The sequence below is a fragment of the Martes martes genome (genome assembly GCF_963455335.1).
Source record: "Martes martes genome assembly, chromosome: 13".
NCBI lineage: Eukaryota > Metazoa > Chordata > Mammalia > Carnivora > Mustelidae > Martes > Martes martes.
Genome location: NC_137901.1, coordinates 68,576,589 through 68,600,457, shown reverse-complemented (window position 1 = coordinate 68,600,457; position 23,869 = coordinate 68,576,589). Strand labels below are relative to the sequence as shown.

Sequence of the window (23,869 nt, the reverse complement as noted above, 5' to 3'; positions counted from 1 at the left end):
GGGTGCAGGAATTCCCATGGCTCTGATAGAAGGCAGCCCACATGAGACTGGGCTGGACTCCTTTAGCTCTTTACCACAAACCACTGAGGTTTAGGAAGGAGAGAGAAATGGGGAGGATCACGTATATAAATAACCTTAAAGAATTTCGTTGTTTTGTTCATTTTCAAATCTCCTTTAGGTGTCTGTGGACCAGACAGCTACCCCAGTGCTGGACAGCACCAGTTTGGGGGTAAGCACAAGCCAGTCTGTGGACAGAGGCAACAGCCAGGCCTTTGGGAACCCCCAGAACTCAGGGGAACAGAGCTTCCCCTCTGCAAACTCCAGTGACAGCAGGTGAGACTCAGAATGGCCAAACTCATGCACTGGGGAGGCACTGGGGAGGGTCTGGCCACAGAGGCTGTGGAGGCTGAGAGTCCAGAGTCCCAGGTCCACTACCTGGCTCAGCTGTGAGTTCTACCTGGAAGCCCGGGGCACTCAGGTCTTAGTGGCACCTATTTGATGGGGCTAAGGATCTGTGCCCTGCCTTCCTTCCTGGATAGCTGACAGGTGCCCACGGAGACACAGGGAAGTATCAGGCATTGTGCAGGAGTGGGCTTTGGGAAGGGGTCCTGGACCCAGTCTGTCCTGTTGAGTGTGGCACACCTGGTGCCTGACTATGGACAATCAGTGTCTGCAGCTTGAAGAAATGAATGAACAGCAGATGAGTGGCTGGTTGTGCCCCAACCATGGCTGTCCTTTTCCTATTCCTGAGTATCTGAGGAAAAAAGAAGCTGCTTGGATCTCATTTACTTGAGAAAGTTAGCCCCAGATTTTAATACGATTTGTCACATCTGAAAAACAACTTTTTGATTTCCTTCCCAGCTGTGTTAGCCTTCTAATATTCTGCCCAGTCTGTTCTGGTTGCCTCACTATCCTGCGGCCTGAGCAGTCCTTGGTGAAATAGTTTCAGATGTGACTTTTGCATGCCTTTATCCGAGAGCAAAAGGGCCCCTGCGGCAGCTCACCTGGCTGGCCCCTGCTAGCAGCCACCCACTTTCCTTTCTGTCCCATGGTCTGCCAGTTTTCCCTGCCTCTGGTACAGGGCACCTCACTCACTCTGGCCAGGAGGGCTGAGGATCACTTCAGAGGCAGTAGGCAGCCTGGACTTCTTTAGTCTCTTTTGTCCCTCCAGGCCCATATCCCCATCAAGCCTGGCTGATTTTTCGGCTCTGGACGTGGAGGAGAGTGGAGGGACTGCCTAGGGAGGGAGTGCGTTTCTCTGCTTCCTCATTGAGTGGCAGGTTTTGTTCTGCTTTTGGAAGAAAAGAGGAACTGGGGATTCTTAGGCTGGAGATGAGAAGACCAGAAGTGACACAAATCAGGACCGATGATGAAAATGACAAAGAACAGGTCCCATTTTGTGATGAAGAACTGACTAGCGGTTGGTACTGCCCCTGGGAAATGGGCTGCATAAAGGAGCTAAGTTCTCTGCCATCGAAGATGTTCCTGCGGGCGGGACAGCCTCTTGTTTGGACTCTTATAGTGGGGACTCAGGCCTTAGAAGGAAGTTCACTTCATGGGGGAGTGGGTGGTGTCTTCACAGGCTTTTTTTAACCTGAGATTCTGAAATGCTCCACGGAGTCCTGGACCCTCCAAATAGGAAGAGGCAGCTGAGACTGAGGAAGGGGAGAGGTTTTATGGACTTGAGGAGCTTCTGGAATAAGCTCCAAGTTTGGTATGGTGGGTGGCTAGGAGTGTCCCCCACCCAGTAATCTGGGCTCGGCTGTCAAGTATTGCACATGTTTAAAGCCAGACCACTGAGGAAGAACTAAAGTGGTAGGTGGTAGAAAGTTCTGGGCTCTGGAAACAGGCAGACCTGAATTCAAACCCGGACCCTGATACCTCCCAGCTCTTTAACCTTTACGTGTTCCTTTAACCTCTCTGAGTTTCCAGTTGATGTTATTGTTATTATGTTCAGTATTGTTCACCATTTAAGACTTTGTAGGTATTGCCCCTACACTCAGTATTTTACACACATTAGCCTCAAGACACCCCCAAAAGATAAGGAATAGTATCACCCCCATCTTCAGGTGAGGGAACTAGAGTCCCTCCAGCTGGTAAGCAATGATACTGGAATTCTCTCTCTCCTGTTCTTACCAGGTTACCTAGCGTTCTCTGGTGAGATTAAATGGTAGGGAAGGCCTTGGGGGTAAAACCAGAGCTGTCCAGGGAAATCTCTCGGAAGTGGCTGAGGTGTTAATTAAAAGGGGAGATGCTTATTAAGGGAAGCAAGTTTGGACACAAAACCACTTTGATTCTTTTTTTTTTTTTTTCTTAATCTTAACATGTATGTTTTAGAAGTAGGAAACCCCCCATGAGATATCCCTAGGATATAGTGACCAGCATTCGCTTGAATGCCTTCAGTATCACTGTCATCCGTGGCCTCCAGCTCTGTAAGAATGGTTCCTGAAGGTCATGCTCTTGACCGCACCCATATCCCCATGCTTTGCTGACTGGACATTCTGTTTACAGCTCTCAGCAACTGGCAGCAAGCTCCTTAACTTCATCCTCCACCCTGACGGAGATCCTGGAAGCCATGAAGCACCCCTCGTAAGTGGTTTGTCATGTGTATGAGTGCAAGGGTAGGAAGATTTCAGAGCCCTGAGACACAGTGATGCTCGGGCAGTGTGATTTGGTGGATTCAGCTGGCTGTATTGTTCACCAGCTGTGAGACCCTGGATAAGTTACTTGACCTCTCTGAGCCTATGTTACCTTGTTTGTAAAATTGGATACTTGTGGTTAAGTTGCAGGCTTAGTGTAAGGATCAAGTGAAATAATTATGTAAATTACCTAGTACAATGCTTGACAGCTATAGGTAATTCTCTTAAGTGTCAGATTCCTCTTCCTTCATCTTCTCCTTTTCCCCCCATAACACCTCCTTTTGTCCTGTCTTGCAGATTTTTGTGGGTTTAGGAATAGTGAGAGAAATTATACTGTGCGGAGCCTTACTTCAGAAATTAAATGCTCTAGTGGGAGTCCCTTCTTTTTCATGTTCTCTTTTGCTTGTTGCCACCATGCACACATACCCTGCTCCCTGCCTGCCATGTTGCAATTCAGGACGGGAGTCCAGCTGCTCTCAGAACAGAAGGGCCTCTCACCGTGCTGCTTCATCAGCGCGGAGGTGGTGCACTGGCTGGTGAACAATGTGGAGGGCGTCCAGACACAGGCGATGGCGATCGATATCATGCAGGTGAGACAGCACGGGCAGGGCCCACAGGACCGTCTGCTCAGGCCCCCGGGAAACCAGAGCTGGTCTCTGAAGCAGCTGTGCTTTCCAGTAATGGGATCTGTGGGTTGCGGTAAGGCTCTGCTTTTAGTAAATATAAGGCCTGTCTGCAGTCAATGAACGTGCAGGTCTTGATTTGAAAGACACTGTACCTTGACTTAAAAATCCAGCAGAATTTATCATCTGAACTGAAGTGTTCTGGATGGAGTCTGCGCTCTTGAACGTTGGAGGAGTCTGTGAAAGATTCCCAGGGAATGCCTTCTCTCTGACCTCCAGCCCCCATTTTGCCCTGGGCACCTCCTGCTTATTCAGGATCCAGGCCTCTGCCTCAGGGACCTTCTGGTGCCCTGGCCTTCTGTGTCAGAGCACTTAGCACAACAGAAGGAAGATGCTGCCTATCTCATTTTATTGTCTCCCACCTTGACTGGGCTCCTTGAGGGCTGAGCTATCTCTTGTCTTCCCATTTCCAAATCACCATGCTGTTTGGCACACGGTAGGCACCCAGCAAACACTTGCTGAATTTAATGACACTGTTCAGAACTGAAATCACACAGGAGAGGAAAAGAACAGGGAAGGTCAAGTTGGCTGATGGGGTTCATGCTGTCCTGTCCACACAGAGGCCCCCACTGGAAACAGTCCCAGCTAACTTGTCATCCCTGAAACATAAAATCAGTAGCTGATTTGAATAAGCATGCAATACTCATTTCCCTCTTCGAAGGTCTCATTAGGCAGTTTTACATGACCTTTACCCATCCCCGAGAATCAGATTTTCCTTTTTACATGGTAGAATGCTTCTACAGCCCTTAAAATGAATGAGCATAAAGGATGCATATAACAACATGGACAAATGTCTGAAGCATGATGTTGAATGAAAATCCAATATGCAAACTGATAATTGTATCATGCCGTTTATTTAAAATTTACAGTCTCACAAAAATACCTCATATTCTCTATCAATCCTTGTGCATATAATAAAATTATTAAAAACATGCATGAGAATAACATTACACTAACCATTTATTTCTGGGGAGAGAGGAAGAGGAATGAGACATGGGAGGGTCCACAGAATATTTTGTTTTGTCTTCTAATTAAAAGATCTGAAGTCAGTATAGCAAAATGTTAAGTTTGTTGAAGCTGGGTAGGGGTATACCTGGATCTTCTTTATACTTTCCTGTATGTTTGAAATAATTGACGATACTATAATAAGCCTTTGAATTGTGTTATATAATTTACATCAGGTGCAGCATTTATCCTAGAGCAATCATCATGGCTGATGGGGGGTGAAGAGTAGGGTCTCCTCAATGTTCCGGTCACTTCCTTGACTCCAGGGAACTGAGGGCTGCACCTCAAGATGTACCTCCACAGTAATTTCAGAGTTTCAATGTCTCTCCTTCTAGAAAATGCTGGAAGAGCAGCTCATCACACATGCATCTGGTGAAGTCTGGCGGACCTTCATCTATGGCTTCTATTTCTACAAGATAGTCATGGACAAAGAACCTGACCGAGGTCAGAGATAAGGCGAATGCTGTTGCCCACGGGGGCAAGTGTTTTTCCTGGTGGCTTGCTTTGTCAAATGATGGTGGTTCTTGAGTTCCTTGTGTGACTTTGTATTCTAAGTAGACAGATCTGTCAACTTCCTGAGCATTTGTACTTAATTTAAGCATAACCAGAGTGACGGGTGTTTCTTAAAGCTATGATATGTTCTTGGTCAGAACAATGTGGATGGAAGATAAACCTACAAGAAGCCAAGGGATCTTGGTGTGAGGAAATTCCCATTAGCCGTTTTTTGGTTACTAATTTGAATTATAGTGCTCCCTCTCCCACCTCTATCCAATGCAGGTGGTTCTGAGTATAGACAGGGTCTGATCTGTAACTTACAGCACTTTTTACTTGCTAGACTCCCATTTCTTACCCTAGAAATACTATCAAATCCTAGCAAGTTTTCTAAGATACATTTTAACTTTTTTCTTTTAATGAGAAAACATAATTCCAAGAGGGGACCCATTCCAGCAAGGTCAAAGGTAGCTCATGTCGTGCTCAAGGCACCCAAGATTCAGAGCCATGGCTCTAGTCCACCCAGAACCCACAGGGACCTTGGCTGGAAGTGACTCCCATCCGGCAGACAACCGGCTTCTCAGCCTCTGGGTTTTGGGAATCAGATGAAGCAGCGAGCACTCTCACTGTGCTCTTTTATCCAAGAACATGTCGGAAGTGGATCTGTGCAGATTTTTTCCTGGCACCCAATAGCATGTTCACGGCCACCTTTCCCCTTAAATTCTCACTTGGACTAATACCAATTTTACCTTCAAGTGGGGGGAAAAAAAACAAAACTGATTACTGTTACCTGCTCTGAAATTAGAGGAATGAAACTGAGGGAAGAAAAATCTTTTTCAATTGAAGAAAAGTTCACGCAACATAAAACGAACCATTCTGATGGGAACACTTCTTTGGCATTTAGTACGTTCCTGGTGTTGTGCAAACCCACCACCTCTATCTAGGGCCCAGATCGTTTTCTGGACCTGAAACGAACCCTTGTGTCCAGTGACAGTCACTGCCAAACTCCTCCTGCCCCCCGCGCCTGCCTCCTGTCTCTAGGGAGTGGCCTATTTTGGATATTTCATTCAAGTGGCACACTATAACATGTGGCCTATTGTGTATGGTTTCCCTCACTTAGCATCGTGTTTTCAAGGTTCAGCCCTGCATCGGTATGAAAATGAGCATTTGTACTGAGGGCGCTTTCTCTCCCCTTTGCTTTTCCCAGTGGCCATGCAGCAACCCACCACCTGGCACACAACGGTAGTGGAGGACTTTGCCAGCTTCCAGCGCAAGTGGTTTGAGGTGGCCTTTGTGGCCGAAGAGCTCTTGCACTCCGAGATTCCTGCTTTCCTCTTGCCCTGGCTGCCTAGCCGGCCAGCCTCTTATGCAAGCAGGCACAGCTCCTTCAGCCGCAGCTTCGGAGGGCGGAGCCAGGCAGCTGCGCTTTTAGGTAGGTGCTCAGCTCAGATGGGGCCTGGGGATGATGCCGGGAGCTGAGGGAGAAGGGCAGTCAGCCAAGGGGACAATGACACATGGACCAGGATTAGAGCCACTGCGCTTGTCATACTGGTAGTCTGTCCACATGGTGGACTCTTACACTAGCTCCCATTGACCTGAGGGGGTCAAGATCGTTATTATCCCAACCAAGAAACAGTGTCCAAGAACTCTCAAATCAGGGCACAGTGCTAAACCTGCATAAACAGGAGAGAATAGACAGTGGGGCCACTTTTCCCAAGAAGCAGCCAGACAACAGGGATTGTGAGCTGCTGCTCACTGCTGGTTTAGGACCTGCCAGAAGCCTTCCCAGGACCTTAGTGTCTTAGGATGTCTGAAGAGGAAGGAATCTCAGAGGTTATCCATTCCAGACACTGAGGCTGAGCATGAATCTTTCTTCCAGCTTTCCTCCCCACTTGTGCTCACCACATCAAGGGATGTAAACTAGGAGTCTTCCCTCCTTTCCTTGGTTCCTGCAGCTCCAAGATAGGGGTGCACATTCACATATTGAATGGTGGTGACCTCTGTTAGGAAATGGGACCTCTGCTCTCAAGAACTGGACTGATTGGTTGGGCTGTAAACGTCTTTAGGCAATGCATGCTCTAGGCAAGCAGTCACAAGATTTAACCTCAATGGCAGGTTGGAGAGATCCTAAAAACCCTCTGGAAAGAAGGGAGGAAATGTAACATAGATCAGACTCCAGGGAAATTCCACCTTCTGCCTAGTTTGCCTGGAAACGCCCAGCTCATTAGAATTCTTACCTAGCTGGTAGAATGGAAATGCTAAGAGTCATGACAGTTTCCAGATCGTCAGATTCACTTGGATCCAGATGTAGCTTTGAACCTTGCCTTATACCCTCACCCCAGCATGCCCAGCACTGTGTGTGAGAATTGAGGGGGGCATGGAGAAGACAAAACTATGAAGAAAGTGGCTCCCCTTCCCCCCGTAGTCACAACTTACCCACTTCCTTGCATTGCATTTTTAACTCTGTCCCTCCTTGAAGTCTTTTGGGAAAAAAGAGGCCATCTACTCCTTACCTACTAGTTACCAGTAGCACACCACCCCCTCCCCCTTGCCCTCCACACCACCACCCAGTGAGACAAAATATCTCTTGACATTGTCCAATGTCCCCACTTACTCCTAGGTCAGAGTTACTGCTTTGGGAACTGTCCCCTTTGCATCATCATTCTGGTTCTGGAGGCTGTCTTGACAATTTCTGCATGCACATCCTCATTAACAAAGTCTCCTCCTTCAGCAGGCTGGTGGAACCCTCTCCTGTCCACCATAGTCCTAAGCTTAAGGTGAGATTCAGATTATTTCATTTTAGCTTTGGTTCTTAGTTACTTCAGAAAAATTGCACTTAAAGAGGAGCACTGTATGGAAAAATAAGTCATCTGCCCAAAACAAAGGGAGAGTAAGGGGAAAGAGAGGATTTAGGTCTTCATCAGGTGGTTTATTAAGCAGGTGTCCTCCACTTGGGGTTTGCATGTGGGCGTTAGGGTGTTGGCATTGATTCTGAAACCAGAAGGAATTTCACGTTTGCCTGTTTTCTTGAAGCTGTCCTTTCATTAGTTTTCCAGTGGCTCACAGGATTATAGTAGAATTTCACTCATCCGCTTCTTTTCCCATTAACCACCCCCCGCCACAGGAAATGTGTTTCTTACCACTGCTAATTTTATCCAGCAACACCTCTCAGACCTCTGTGTTAGGATAGGAGCTACTTCTTCCCAGCCTTTTTTTTTTTTTTCCAGGTTAGAATGTAGACATTTACTTAAGTGAGAAAGATGAGTTATCTTTGAATTGGACTGTCCTCAGTGTTAGTTTTTTCCCCTCAGGAAAAAAAAAAATTAACCTGATTTATAGGGGGAAGAAGAAGTGTGTATCATTTATGACCTGCTCCCCTTTCTGTTTTTTTCGGCATGTTCCTTTTCAAACCTTTCAGATTCTCAGTTGGAAACCTCCTTTTCTTAGCAGAAGGACGTTCTGATATTCCTGATGGGTGCCACAGTCCTGTCTGCCCTGGCCCATGGTGGCTCCCACTTCTCCCCTCATGTTGTCATTTGTTGCCTACCTGTGAAACTACAAGGGCATCTGAGACCCGGGGAGAAGCAGCACTGTATCCCTTAAGCCCACTGACACATCCTTGACTTCTCAGTTTTTTCTTGATAACCCCACTGGGTCTCAGGGTCAGAAGAGGCTGCCACACACCTCGGTCCAAACCGTGACGCATGAATGTTTTCCATCCCACTCCTAATAAGTGGGGAGCCAGCTACTCCTTGAAAACTACCCCCAACACGGCACTCACTCCTGTGACTGACTACTCTTTCCATTTTGGGGCAGCTCTGGGTGTGACTATTGATCTCTGGTGCCCTACCTGAGACTGCAGTCTCTTCTCCTCTAGTGGCACTGATCCCCTCCCAGGTCATTGTCAGCCCCCTTGCTGTGACCCGGGTGAAGGACCCTCAGCCTGTTCCTCCTCTGGGTTTGCCCCTGTTTACTGCAACTCAGTGTAGCTCACTGTCCCAAGGTGAGTAAATTTGTTCTTATGCAACTAAGGAGTGATTCAGAGAACTCGCTGGAAGCTGCAGCACAGCTGGGGCCTAAGCCTTTGTCAGCATTGTTAGCCTGATGGCCGTGTCCATACTGTCGGATCTCACCCCTGAAGTAGTGAAAGCTAGTGGTATCTTGAGCCTGTAACCACTTGGCTGAACAGGACACTTCCTTGGGCTTCCTCAGACTAGCCTGTTCTGAACTGAACATGCCAGATGGGAGAGAGGAGGTGTGTGAGGTTCTCTGCTGGTGTTTACTGAGTGCCCTTTCTTTTGTGACCCTGGCTTTTCCCCCGGGGAGGACTACCCCATCCAAGACCAGAGAGCAAAGCTTTATTCCTTTGATTGGGGCTATTAAGTGAAAGGCTACTATGGTTGGGCCATGAATCAGGAACACAAGGCAGAGACAGAAACTAGTTCTGATGAGACTTCTAGCATTGGAGCCACCATGTTCTTTAGCCTCAACTGTCCCCGGTGGCTGAGCAGTGTCCATGGGAGTCATGGAAAGGCCTCAGATTGAACATTGGTGAGCTTGTAGCTTAAATGGGGGAGGAAGGAATAACAGGAGAGTTTCAAGTGGGGTGGCTAAAGGAGAATGAAAGAGTGGGGGTAGTCTGCAACCTCCTGACAGCCACGTTTTCCTTGATCCTCAACCCTCCTCCAGGAAGCAGCTGGGTGGACACCACTTCAGTTTGCAAATGAGGAACTAAACCATTAGAGCTGAAGCCCTGTCCTCAGGGGCACCTGGCTGAATGGCAGAGCATAGACCTTCCAACTCCAGAGGAAGAACATTTCCCATTTTGCACATTCTGGCTATGTGAGCATGATAAGCTATATACCCAGCAGCTGAATATCAGTTCACCCCGGGGCCATTCAGCATCCTGGCTGTAGCTCCACTGCTGCTCAGCAGGAGCTGATTAAAATTGCTGATTCAAGAGCCATTTCATCCTTGTCAGTGGTAAAAGCCACTGAGGGCTTCTACCTGCAAAACCCAGAACTAAGCTGATGGCTTCAGATAAAGGGATACTTTTGGATTCATGGGGCTGAGGAGAATGAGGAGCTGATAATAGTTTGTAGAAACCCCACATCTGGCACTGCCCAGTCAGGCAGAGCAGAGCCCTGATCTTTCCATTACTTCTGAGCCTCCTTCAGGCCTTCAGTCTGGTCAGGAACTTGATTGATCCATCCTTAAAACATCCCTATCTTGGGTTGAACAGGATTTCTGAGCAAGAATTCCAGATAGGATGAGCTAGTTTGATACCAGCCTAGAATCTGAGCAACACGCAGTTGATGGAACAGGGTGTTGAAATTCATTATGAGGTTTCGTTTCTTGAGAAAAGATTCTAAAACTATTGTCTTCCTGGGCCGAAACCAGAAAAACGAGACTTCCTCCTCACTGTGGTCTGGGCTGTCTGTCCCATGGTGTTCCTTTGTGGGTCACTGGAGGGGCAAGATCTGGGGTTCAGCCTGGCTGAGGTTCTGACTTTGATCTTGGTCAAGGCATTTCTCCTTCATGGGCTGCTGTTTCCTCATCTGCAAATGAAGGAGTTGGAGCCAATGGGGGGAGGCAAACTATGGCTTAACCGGCCAAATCTGGACTACCATCTGTTTGTTTGTTTATTGTATAATAAACTTTATTTTTAGAGCACTTTTAGGTTCACAGCAAAGTTGAGTGGAAAGCATGCAGAGTTTTCATATACTCCCTGCCCGAGCACACGCGCAGCCTCCCCCACTGTCTATGCCCTGCACCAGAGTGGGGCGTTTGTTACCATCCGTGAACCTACGTTATCAAGGATCACCCCGGGCCTCTGGTTTACATTCGAGTTCACTCTTGGTGTTGTATATTTTGAGTTCTGATGCACATGTAAGGATGTGTATCCACCGTGATAGTATCATACAGAATAGTTTCACTGCCCTAAAAATCTTTCTGGTTTTGTAAATAAAGTTTTACTGGAACACCGCCTGGCCTATTCATTTATATGTCTCTGGCTGCTAGTGCACTGCAATGGCAGGGTTGAGTGGCTGAAACAGAGCCCACAGAGCCTATAAAACCCAACATATTACCAGGCTACATTACCATTATGTAGGAAAAGTTGACTGACCCCTGAACTAGATGATTTTCAGGAAGCTTCTAGAATCTGTGATTTTCTAGTAGGTGATTCTGCAGGTGTATATCTGGATGCCTAGCTATTTGTTCTTCCACTTCATCCCACTCTTTCTTCTCCCTCTCTCTCTCGGGGCCCCTCCAATGTGCTGATGTAGCTGCCACTGTCCCAGAGCAGAGGACTGTGACTCTGGACGTGGACGTGAACAACCGCACAGACCGGCTGGAGTGGTGCAGCTGTTACTATCATGGCAACTTTTCCCTGAATGCGGCCTTTGAGATCAAGCTCCACTGGATGGCTGTGACTGCCGCGGTCCTCTTTGAGATGGTGAGCCTCCTTGTGTTGTGGTCAGGGCCTTGGCTCACCTTACCGAGGGGGCACAGTGGATGTTTGGTAAAGATTTGTGTCACTTTTTTTTCCCCTTTAGTTCAGGCTCTGATTACCTTTCACCTGGACTGTTTGGAATAGCCTTGTAAAAAATTTAAATGCAATAAAAAATTGAGACAGTCAGCAAGGAACTAGGTCAGGGTTTCTCAGCCTTGGCACTCTTGACATCTAGAGACGGATAATTCTCTGTTGAGCGGGGCTGTTCTGTGCATTGTAGGATGTTAGGCAATATCTAGGACCTCTACCCTAAATGCCAGGAGCATGCCCGCCTTGTGACAACCAAAAATGTCTCCAGCTAATGCTGCATGTCCCCAGGGAAGAGGAGTATTGCCCTCAATTGAGAATCTCTGGTCTCGAGTGAAAAGTAAATCCTTCCCCCACCCTTACCCCGTTCTCAGGGACTTCCATCTAAAAGCAACCACCCAGAGGTAGGTGAGGGTTGGGCTAAGTGGGTGTTATATATTAAGGAAGTCACTTATGTTGAGCACTGGGTGTTATATGTAAGTGATGAATCACTGAATTCTACTCCGGAAACCAATATTACACTATACGTTAACTAACTAGAATTTTAAATGAAAATTTGAAGAAAAAAATACCGGCAACCCCCTGTGGCACCTGGCTGGCTCAGTCAGTAGATTGATCTCAGGGTTGTGGGTTTGAGCCCCACATTGGGTATAGAGATTACTTAAAACAAAAACAAAAACAAACTTAAAAAACATTTTTTTAATCAATAAATAAAAAACAGCCACCCCACCACTTTGTTGAGTGTACTTCCAGAGATAGTATATGCACATACAAAGCTTTGTTACCTTTTTTTTTTTTTTTTTAAACAGCTGTGGTAGCTTGGAATACTGTAGTTGACACTTGAACAGGGGTATTAGGGATGCTGATTCTGTGCAGTCAAAAATTCAAGTAAAGCTTTTGACTTCCCCAAAACTTAACTACTAATAGGGTACTGTTAACCTGTAGCCTTAAAGGTAACGTAAACAGTTGATTAACACGTTTTGTATGCCATATGTATTATATACTGTATTCTTACAATAAAGTAAGCTAGGAAGAAGAAAATGTTATTAAGGAGATCATAAGGAAGATACAATGTATTTACAGTCCTCTGTTTAGAAAAAAAAAACTGCATGTAAATGGACCTATGCAAACCTGTGTTGTTCAAGTGCCAACTGTATTTGCAATGTGTTCTTTGTCCTACTACTATTACTATTACTATTACTATTTTTGTCCTGTTACTATGTCCTCAGTATCAGTATAAATAAGTCTGCCTCGTTGTGTTTCAAACAATGTGCTTCATTGTTTTTAAGCGCTACAGAATATTCTGTTGTTTGTATCATTGTTTACTTAACCAGCCCCTGTCAGTGACCATCACTGCCTTTAACTCTAGCTCTCAACAGGGGTCGGGTTGGGGGAGAGAGTGTGATTTTGTCCCCGTAGGAGCATTTGGTAACATTTGGAAACATTTTTAACTTGGCACTAATGGTAGAAGAGTGCTGCTGGTGTCTAGTGGGGTAGACACCAGGGTTACTGCGTATCACTCTATAACACCTCACACAGGACAGCCTCAACAACAAAGAATTAACCAGCCAAAGTTGAGTGCCAAAGCTGAGAAGCTGTCTTGTAATTGGTCTTCTGTCTTTCGTCATTCTCGTCGGCCTGGCCAGTCTGTCTAATCGGGTCACTCACTGCTCGCACTGAGAGGCCAGCCTGGCCACCGCCATCCCTGGTCCCAATGGAGACTAGGTCTCTAGAACAAGCCCTCCTTAGCCAGGCCGTCAGAATCTTCCAGGTGCCCTCTTGAACCATCTTTGCAGCCTGCCACTCCTTTAATACACTCTTCCCTTCAACCCAGAAGAATGCTTTTCTGTGGCTTTAACGGAGTCCCGCTGTCCTCCTACACTCGCGCAAGCATCTCGTTGCTTTGCTGAGAGCAGCCAGAAGGTTCAGGAAGACTTTACAGAAAGCTAAGAGATGACCAAAGAGAGTGAGCATGGCATCAGCTGGCCGCGTATTGTTTTTCTCTGCAGGGCTCAGAACCCTAGTTTTGTCCCACAGGGCATGATACCCTGGGGAAGAGATTTGTCTTTTTCTCTGCCTGCCCATCCCCAGTCTGCCTCCGCATGGCAGTAGTGCCTCTGTGGACCCCTTCCCTGGAACACTGGAACATTCTCAAGGTCCAAATCAAAAAAGATGCCCAGCGGAGTGCTTGGGTGGCTCAGTTGGTTATGCACATGACTCTTGATCTCAGCTCAGGTCTCAATCTCACGGTCGTGAGTTTAAGCCCCATATTGCGGTCCACACTAGGCAGGGAGCCTACTTAAAAAAAAAAAAAAAAAGACACCCAGCCACCTGTCTGGCTCAGCTTTCAGAGGACACTGGCTCTTCTCCAGCCAGTTGACACTGGGATAACCACTCCCTCCAGGCAGAACTAACCCTCTGACCTGGTAAGCTAAGCCTTCTCCTTGGAAGCCCAACCTCAAACAACATGACCATAACATTTTAGATGCACATGTATAGTCACAGTTCCGTGGGAAGAAGAGTATCTCCCCGGGAGAATATAGCAACTGTCTTTTCAAAATACACTTTTCACACCAATTCATGTAAAACCCACTGAAAGCTGCTAATCCCTTTATCATTACAGATTTGACCCTTGAACAACAGGGGTTTGATTTTTAAATCAAATTTTTAAAGTATATACAAATACAGTACTATAAATGTATTTTTTTCTTATGATTTTCTTAATGTTTTCTTTTCTTGAACTTGCATTATTGTAAGCATACAGTATATAATACCCATAATATACAAATATATGCTAATCAGCTGCCTGTCTTATTGGTAGGGTCAACAGTAGGCTATTAGTAGTTAAGTTTTCGGGGAGTCAAAAGTTATACTCAGATTTTTTTACTGCATTGGGTGTTAATGCTCCTAACCCCTATGTTGTTCAAAGGTCAATGGTATTTTTTAAGTTTTTAGGAATCTGTAGCGTAGATTAATTATTATTTTAAGGGAGTGTCCAAATTTCTTATAAATCATGTTTTATTATGTAATTTTGTAATATGTAATATTTATAATATTGTAATGCATTTTATAATATTAAAATATGACATATTTTAAAATATGACATAAAATAAAAAGAGCTTTAGAAATTATTTTGGTCAGGGGCACGTGACTGGCTTAGTAGAGCACGTGACTCTTGATCTTGAGGTTGTGGGTATGGGCCCTGTGTTAGGTGTAGAGATTACTTAAAATCTTTTTTTTTTTTTTTTAAAGATTTATTTATTTATTTGACAGAGAGAGATCACAAGTTAGGCAGAGAGGCAGGCAGAGAAGGGGGAGGGGAAGCAGGCTCCCTGCTGAGCAGAGAGCTCGATTTGGGGCTCAGTCCCAGGACCCTGAGATCATGACCTGAGCCGAAAGCAGAGGCTTAACCCACTGAGCCACCCAGGCACCCCTAAAAATAAAATCTTTAAGAAAAAAAAAAAAGATTATTTTGGTGAAACAGAAATCTTGGTTTTTGTTGTTGATGTATTGTTGTTATGACTGTTTCTGGGGAAAAAAGCTAAGAGTGGTCCCCTTCAATTTTTAAGGTAACCATATCTGTTTAAATTAAATTATGGCTCAAAATAAATAAATAAATAAATAAATACACACACACACATGCATTTATATATTTTAAGATTTTAATTATATTAGAGAGAGACTGGGAGCACAAGCAGGGGAGGGGCAGAGGGAGAATCAGACACTCTGCTGAGCAGGGAGCCTGATGCAGGGCTTGATCCCAAGACCGTGGGATCACGGTCAAAGGCAGACGCTTAAGTGACCGAGCCACCCAGGCGTCCCTTGAAATAACATTTGACACATACCTCATCTGTATGCCAAAGCCACATACATCAGTTGTTTTTTTTTTTAATATACGTAGTTTTATGGTTCAGAAAGTATCTTTTTTTTTTAAGATTTTATTTATTTATTTGACAGATCACAAGTAGACCGAGAGGCAGGCAGAGAGAGAAAGGGAGGAAGCAGGCTCCCCGCTGAGCAGAGCCCAATTCGGGGGCTCCATCCCATGACTCTGGCATCATGACCTGAGCTGAAGCAGAGGCTTTAAGCCACTGAGCCACCCAGGCGCCCCTAGAAAATATCTTAAGATGTAGAAATTCGCCATTGTTCTCTAAGGAAATGGTACTGATGGGGAGGTTTGTCTCACTGCCCCAGTTAACTTTGGTTCAGAGTCTTTGGACAGACGGCTTTTGGGAGTTTGCCGGAGAGAGACTTTAATTCCGCCAGGTCAGGGCTTATCGCTTTTGGCCAGAGGCCACCACAGTCATCTTGTGCCCTGCGTCATGTCCCTTCCAGCCAGCCTGAGTGGATTGTTTTCCTGTTTGATACTTTGGGCTTAGTAAATTTTTGATAAAGGACAAATTTAGAAGGACTTAACTTATATCCTGTGACCTTCCTCCAACATCCTATAGAATGAGAAGGCCATTTAGGAGGCAAGAAATAGCTCTCTCCAGTCGCTTCCTCCCAGAAGAAACACTGAAGTTGCCGAAGCTCGAACTGGGAGGAGGAGCCGCTTAATTCACAGTTCTTCAAGTATCTGTCAGAGGAGCTTAAACTGTGCTGTTTCCTGCCCAGGACCAGTTTGAAGCCAGTGAACGTGAATAAATGAACATGCCAATCAATACGTATGCCGCCACAGTGGCGGCCTCACTCCCTGGGAAGTGTTTTCTCTTGTCTGAATTCACTTGGAGATGACTCTCTTTCTGTGCTTTCCACCAGGTCCAGGGTTGGCATCGCAAAGCCACTTCCTGCGGCTTTTTGTTGGTCCCTGTTCTGGAGGGTCCCTTTGCGCTGCCCAGTTACCTGTATGGCGATCCGCTTCGAGCACAGCTCTTCATTCCACTCAACACCAGCTGCCTGCTCAAGGAGGGCAGTGAGCACTTGTTTGATAGTAAGAGACACTCCCCTTGGATGTTCTATTTCCATGAGTAAGACCCCTTCCCCCAAGGCCACCCCTCTAGGCTAGTGCACAGAGGGAGCCTTTGGACAAGGGGGCCGAAAAGATCTGGGTCTCATACTGGTTCTTTACTTAGTGTCCAGGTAACCCTGCATGAGTCACTTAATGTCTTAAATTCCTTATTCCTCAAATGAGAGCATGTCAAGTTTAACACTGCCTTGCCAACTCAGGAAGACCCTTGTGAGGCTGGGAGCAGATGGTGGATAGGAGAGGGTGTGAGACACTGTAAATCACGAGCAGCTCTGGTATTCTCCCCACACTCTCCTTTCCGTGCTCCAGCCTAACTGGCTTAGGGCTGTGGGAATTTGAACCTTATGGGAGGCTTGAATCTGCTATTTCATGCAAACGGGCTAAAAAAAAGGGGGGAGGAAGGCATTGAATGCAAAACAGGATCCAGGATCCTATTGTGCAAACCTGTAGTGTGTCAGCACCTGGTACACACATGTGGCTTGAGTCCAGCGTCTCAGGGAAGACAGAGCAGAAGGGGGCTCGGAGGAGGACCGCAGGACTCTGAGGACAGCCTTTCCCCTGGGACAGGATTGTCAGTCCAGGGGGAACTGGGAGTGGGCAGAGGCAGGGAGTGGGTGGGGCTGTCCTGCTGCTCTGCCCTTGCCCCACAGATCTCTGAGGGTAGGTATAGGACAGATCGGAGGACAAGTCTTACTTTACATAGCACATTTTTTATCCCCAATTAATTGCTCATTTCTATGAACATATAAATAGCCTCTACAGAGCTCTTTGTGAGCTGACGAATGACCTTTTTGAAAACGAAAAGTTAGAATTGCTGCTAATATGTCAGTAGCCCTTTCGTTTCTCAGATGTAGAAATTATAAATGTGAAATGAAGAATTTTTTGGTGTGAGGGAGATGGTTTCTTCCCGTGCCTGTGTAAGTCTGTGTAATGGTGGAAGGAGAGAAGCAGCCCAGGGGGTGAGAGGTCTCGCTAGGTCAGGGCCTCACTAAATGTTGCCACACTTTTCCTGTGACAGGCTGCCCCAGGGATGCAAACAGCTTGTATTCCTAAGGCCCATCTGTATATTCTTTGTTTACGTCTCAGAAGACGTTTTTATGCAGACACTATTTTCAGTGATGGTTAGGGTTTGAGGCAGGTCCCACAGAACCACTGGAGGCCATAGGTTCCCTGATCTGTAGAGTTGACACAGTGCTGTACACACATACACACACACACACACACACCCCTTCTCGTGTAATCTCCCAGTGGCTGACAGAGGACCACTGCAGTCTTGAAATGCCACATGATTCTATTTGTATCTGATGATTTCAAGCCAGACAACCGCCTCATGCTGCTGTTTTTAATATGCTCAGGAGACACGTCCCCCACACCAGCCAGCCCTTCTGGGGTTTTCTACCTTCACTGTCACAGCACAGGATTGCTGGCAAGGCTGGCATTGGAGGACATTTTTGTATGAGCTGCTGGTTTTCCCTGCCTATTGTAACCGAGGCTTCAAGACCAGCATCCTCTGTTGGTTGCCATGGTTACAGCTGAAGAAAGGAGTCCTAGTTTAAAGCAAAAAGGGCGTGAATCTAAAAATCAATTTTCTTGCATCCATGCTGCTTCTCTTTCTGTGATCTCCCCTTCCAATAACAGTGGATTCCAAAGCTTAAAAATCTGACAAGGAATCTGCTCTTTGTTTTTACCTCTTAAGGCTGAAGTCTTTTTTCTTGTTTGCTCTTTAGTTGCCTGCAGCCCTCAAATGTATTCTAGACAGAAAATTCCAAATGTAAAGAGAGTAGAGAGAGCGCCCCTATTCTTTAGGATATCTTGTGCAGTTGCTCCTCCAGCCCTCAGCATCTCAGTCCCAAGAGCAGCGCTGGCCCGTTGCCTGTTGCCGAGCGACAGCCTGCCTCAGCCCTCCATCTCCTCCTCAGCTCTTGGTCCTCACACCAGTGCTGCAGAAGGAGCGAGGCTGGAGCCATGATATGGGTGATGAGGAAGGCACTTGTCTGCTCCCCTGCCCTCCCCAGCCCATCACTTTTCCAAAAATAATTTTTTATATTTATTTACTTCAGTTTCCCCACCCCTAAAATGGAGCTTGTACTATTGTCTTTCCTTGTAGGGAAATTGAAGATGGGCAATAAAATTTTTTTTCTTTTCTCCTTAGAAGCAGATAACATGCACTTAAAGCTTATCTTTTGTTGGTATTTTTAATGTCATGTTCCTTTCCACTTTGCTCATAGGAAGTCATTAGAATGAGTCTTACCTCGAGTTCTGGTAGCTCACACTGGTTGCTGAGGACTCCTATTCAGTGCCTTTCTAGACCCTGATAGAGCTTCAGGGAAGTGGTGGTGAGAATGCGCCTTTGTTCCTTGGGACAGAGGCTGGTCTCCCAAAAGCGGGTTGTGTGGAAAAGCAGCACTGAAGCTCAGAGGGGAGGAATGGCCAAGAGAAGTGAAGGATACAGAAAGCCAGATCCAGGGAAACTTAAAAACCTTGGGATCACACCCTGGCATTTTTTTTTTTCTTCTTTCAGGCTTTGAACCGGAAACATACTGGGATCGAATGCACCTTTTCCAGGAAGCCATTGCACACAGGTTTGTCCCTTAGCAGGAGGGCATCGTAGGAGGGCATTAGTGACTGTTGTGAGTAGTCAACCCAAACCCAGTTTGTTTCATTTCTGGGGAAGCGGATCTAGTTCACCAAAGACTGACTTGCTGCCGATACCCTACAGGACCCTTTGCCTTGGTTTCAAAGATAAGCGTTACCCCTCCAGTACCCATAGCTGTTGTTTCTCAGACCACATTACTGTCTTCCACTTGAGCGGAAAGCATAGAGCTTCCTCCTTAGCCTCCAGCAAGACTTTGAGCCAAGCTGTCAAGCAGATGACATGAGATGAAAAACTATAAAACGCTTCAAGAGCCCCTTGACACATGCTGAGAAGATAATGGGGGTTAAAAAGCAATGGATAAGTCCATGGGTATTTACTGGTACTAGGATATGTGCCAGGGAGGGGCTTCCCTGGGCTTAGCTGCCCTGAGGCCAGTCCAGCTTTGTCTCTAGAATGCGCCACTCAGTGTTCATTTGCTGCTTCATGTTAATCATGGAAGAAGCAAGTCCTCCATTCCCACTTCCATAATCCTCTCTCTCGGCACTGTCTGCAATGTCCTGCCATCTCCTTATTCAGCTGTTACCACCCCACCTCACACCCCACTCCTGCCCCTGGCCCACCCCAGACTGGCTTCTTCCAGCAGGAGAGGGTGCTGACTGGGGGCAGAGGGTGGGAAGCGCAGTGGGTCGGTGGCAAAGGGTGTCAATCCAGAAAGCAGAGAGGCCTGGCTCACCTCCGCCTCCACCAGCATGCAGCTGAGGAACCATGAGCAAGTTCTGAAACTGCTTCACCTTCATTTTCTCACCACTTGCTGGGTTGTTGGGAGGGTTCTCCAGAGTTCCCTGCACCTAGGAAGCCCTGGGTAGACAGTGGGTATCATTAGGAAGACCCCAGCTGTCTGATGAATTTATAAGCAGGTCTGATGCTTCCCTTGGATGATATCATTAGGTGTCACTTGGGACATGGCCTTTTGATTTTTTCATGTCTTCTGTCCCATCCCCACGAATCACTGCATGGATTCTGCTGGTGTCCCTGCACCTAAACATCACAGTCCCTTCCCCACCTAGACCCACCATCCTCACTTATATCTTACCTCCACATTCTCCTCTAAACCCCCACCCCCTTCTCCATCTATCAGCCATGTTCTACCCAGATTCCACGTCCCTGCTCTCTCAATCCCTTTTTTCCATCTGTTACCCTAATGTAGGGGCCCCTGGAGGACAAGGGTATGCATTTTTCTCATTTTTGTTTCCCTTTACAGCACCTAGCAAAGTGCCTTGCCCAGAGTAGCTTTTGCACAGCAGGGAACTCTAGATTGGAATGTGGCTCTGAAATGAAACATTAGCCCACCCATAAGGTTCATCTCTGAAAGAGTTAGAAACCGGTCCGGTAAATAAAAATCTTTAAAAAGAAGAAGAAGAAGAAACTGGTCCAGCTTCCCTGGACCTTCCCCAGCTTTCCTGCTGTGGCTCCCCAGCGCCTTCATATTTTTCTGGGTGGGATGGGTGCCCCCCACCCCACCCCCACCTTTGCTGTAGTCCTTTCTCGAATGCTTCCCAAGTGGACAATGAGGGAGCCAAGTGCTATGTGGTTAAATTGCCATTTTAAAATTAAAGGTCTTTCCTGGTGACCTAAGGAAGAAATGAGGGAAAATTCTGGTCAGGCTGATCCATGCTGAGTAAATAAACAGCCTTGGTTGAAAAGTAGAGGGGAAGAAAGGCAAAATCCAGAGCCATTCTTACACATGATAGAATCAGCCTATAGATGATGGGGCTTGCTGCACACGTTAGGTGATCCATTTAACTTGCATATTTGACTTCGTGTGTTCTTGATAAATAGTTATTGAAAGCCGGTGTAAAGCTGGCGGCTTATACAGAGGATGCAACGGAAGGAAACAGGTGCTTTACCTCCTTTAGTTCTGCCCACATCACTGCTTTCGTTACATAAACCTCTCAGACTCAGGGCGGGAGCTACATCTGTTAACACGTCCTTTTCAGCAGTTAACAGGTAGAGCTGTAATAAATGTGTTTGATGGAAATAGAAAAACCCGGAATAGAATAAACCATAGATGAGAAACAGAATCGAGTAAGTCACAGATGAAAAGTGGCTCCTGCTGCCCATTTCCAGAATGGAGCAGCGAAACAGAGAGCTCCAGATTTGGTTCCTCATTTTTAAGAAGAGGATTTCAGTTAAGAGGTTTCATTCTATTTCAATTCAGAGCCTTCTTTGAGAACCCACTATGTGCTTAGCTGGGAGAGCTAAGGGAAAGAGGTGTGGCTAAGATGAATTAAGATAAGCACCTTCCCCCTGTCGTCCTGTGGGTGGGCACCCAGCATGGTCAAGGACCCATTGTGGATTCTAGGGAGAGAGAGAAGAGGGGTGGGATGGGACAGTGCAACAGCACCCAGAGGAGGGTCTGACTGGACAGGTGGCGGGGCAGAGACAGGGCTGGATGTGGAGTGCAGCTGGTGTGAGGGCTCTTCCGCACCTGGAGATGATGGGGAGCCTGTGGGAGGAGGTCTGGTGAGGGCGAAAACCAGTAGCCTGAGTGTTCAATCTTGAAAGAGATTTTCCCAGGTCCATGTAGCTCAGGCTGTCAGGAAGTCCTATTAGCCACATCTGCTCTCCCTGTCCCTTTAGCTAAGGAGGCCCTAATCTGTGTGTCTTCCTGTACTTCCCTTAGGTTTGGGTTTGTGCAAGATAAATATTCCGCTTCTGCTTTTAACTTCCCCGCCGAGAACAAGCCTCAGTACATCCACGTTACAGGTGAGACATTCTAGGTGAAATGTGGGGTAGGTGGGTTCCTGTGGCGGGAGCCTGTGCATGAGACCCCCTCCCCTTGATTAAGCCTGTGTCTGCAAAGCCCCTGCAGCTGCCCAGGGGTGGGGGAGCCCTCCTGGTGGCGGTGACATGGGGCCTCCCCTTGCTCCTCAGGAACAGTGTTCCTGCAGCTGCCCTACTCCAGGCGCAAATTCTCAGGACAACAGCGGCGGCGGCGGAACTCCACCAGCTCCACCAACCAGAACATGTTCTGTGAGGAACGGGTTGGCTACAACTGGGCCTATAATACCATGCTGACCAAGACGTGGCGCTCTAGTGCCACAGGGGACGAGAAGTTTGCTGATCGGCTGCTCAGGGATTTCACGGACTTCTGCATCAACCGCGACAACCGACTGGTTACGTTCTGGACCAGCTGCCTGGAGAAGATGCATGCCAGTGCCCCGTGAGGCCAGGCTGCACTGTGGGCCGAAGCACAGGGAGGATTCTGTTCTTGCTGTCCAAGTCCCTTAGGGGCAGTGGGGCTCTGGGCGGCAGGCGGCAGTGCCTCCGTCGGTGAGTGGGGGCCATTGCTGCTGCTTTCTCCCCTTGCCCCGCCAACAAAATGTTCTTCCCCTTGAGGAGAAAGACTCGGGAAGAAACAAGTGCTGAGAGCAGGTGGGAGGCCCAGATGGTCCGTGGGAGGACCTCAGTACTGGGGAGAGGGGCGAGCAGCCCCCATGAATGTCCTTGGAGAGGGGGTGGCTCCTGGGAGCGTCCTTTCCTTCCCCTAGCCGTGGGCTTTTCGGAGCTGTCTGCTGATTCCCGCCCAAAAGTATGCACAGGATGTAAGATAGTTTTGTGAAATAGTGTACCATAGGCTCACACCAACTGTATATACCTGTACATATCAGAAGCAGGAATAAAGTGCCACATGCAGCATCTCTGGCCCCTGCCTTGTTCCTGGCAGCGGTGATCCCATCCTCGGCTGGGCAGTCGGGGCCTGTTGGCAGGGACACAGTGGCAAATGAAGCAGCCACAGAAGGTGAGAAGGACTTTGAATTCACTGTCTTGGGAGAGTCTGGCTGGGGATTTCCTGAAAGATGTCTTTTCATAAGCCCTTGGGCAAGAACAGAATAGTTTCTTTCAGACCTAGTGAGCAGAGCAGATAGTACCACGCACAACTGCAGGCTTGTGCTGTCAGAATGAATCTTGCTAAGTGGGTGAGCCCAGGTGTGGCACGCAGATTTCATGGCATTCTGAAAAAAAGGTTGGGGGGAAGTCTCTATTGACGCCAAGGTTTAGAACCTACTTCTTAAAGGAATAAGATTCAGCATGGGGCCTCAACCTCAGCACCCTTCCCTAACCTGCTAGTGGCAGGGATGAGGGGTTGTGGGTCAGAGGGGACATGACTAGGTACTGCCACTTCCTCCCCGTCCATCTCTCCACACAAGCCCTGTTGATTTCTCTCCTCAGTAGCTTGCAAAGCCACCCACTTCTTCCCAGCCTTCTGCTGCTGTGCCCTCCCCACCCCGCCCTGTGCAGCCTTCCTCTATCTTCCTCCTCCTCTTGCATGGCTAGGAGAGCCCCTAACCCATCTCTGCTTTCCCTCCAGGCCATCCTCCACCTGGCAGTCAGAGTCTTCTTTAAGAACCACTCTGATCGTGCCGGCCACTTACTTAGACGTCTTTGGGAACTTGAACTTCAAACATCCTAGACATAGTCATGTACTATCTGTCCTGGGCTGTTCCTCCAACCACCTGGAACATCACAGACTCTTTAGTGGCTCAGGTCCTTTGCACATGCTATCCTTTGCACAGTTGCTTAGAACACTCCTTTCCAGGCCCACTCTGCTTGCTAACTCCTGGTCATCATTCATCTGCTCTCTGCTCACGTGGTACTTCTCCAGAGAAGCACAGTAGGCTACCTTTCAGGTACCTTGTACTTCCCGGGCAACACTCAGCACATTTCCACGCTAGCATGATGGAAGCTTGCCTATTTTGTTCATCTCTGTGTTCTTAAACATGCAGTGTAATAGCAAAGCTGGAGAAATGGGGTTGGCTGAATATGCGGAGTGAATGCATGAACTCTGGACTCAAGGACTCGGGCGCTGGGTGTTGCATCTGAATCTCCCTGTGCTGGGTTCTTAAGTTACTTAATGGAGCACCTTTCCTCATCTGTAAATTGGAG

At 47.3% G+C, this 23,869-nt stretch overlaps 1 protein-coding gene across 6 annotated transcripts in view; it reads left to right on the top strand.

Moving 5' to 3' along the window:
• DEPDC5 (DEP domain containing 5, GATOR1 subcomplex subunit) overlaps nt 1-22,623 on the top strand; it is a 132,634-nt gene extending 110,011 nt beyond the window's left edge. For 4 of the 6 annotated variants that reach the window (XM_080821114.1, XM_080821113.1, XM_080821112.1 and 1 more), the window contains 10 exons: nt 179-333; nt 2,512-2,589; nt 3,097-3,229; nt 4,663-4,771; nt 6,027-6,251; nt 11,107-11,276; nt 16,119-16,290; nt 18,848-18,908; nt 21,606-21,688; nt 21,857-22,621. In XM_080821114.1, the coding sequence (XP_080677240.1) occupies nt 179-333; nt 2,512-2,589; nt 3,097-3,229; nt 4,663-4,771; nt 6,027-6,251; nt 11,107-11,276; nt 16,119-16,290; nt 18,848-18,908; nt 21,606-21,688; nt 21,857-22,149 (1,479 nt within the window). In that variant the 3' untranslated portion in view covers nt 22,150-22,621. Of the gene's footprint in view, nt 1-178; nt 334-2,511; nt 2,590-3,096; nt 3,230-4,662; nt 4,772-6,026; nt 6,252-11,106; nt 11,277-16,118; nt 16,291-18,847; nt 18,909-21,605; nt 21,689-21,856 lie in introns of all 6 variants that reach the window. The other 2 variants (XM_080821115.1, XR_013967833.1) reach the window with 2 other exon arrangements.
• The last annotated feature ends 1,246 nt before the right edge of the window (nt 22,624-23,869 follow it).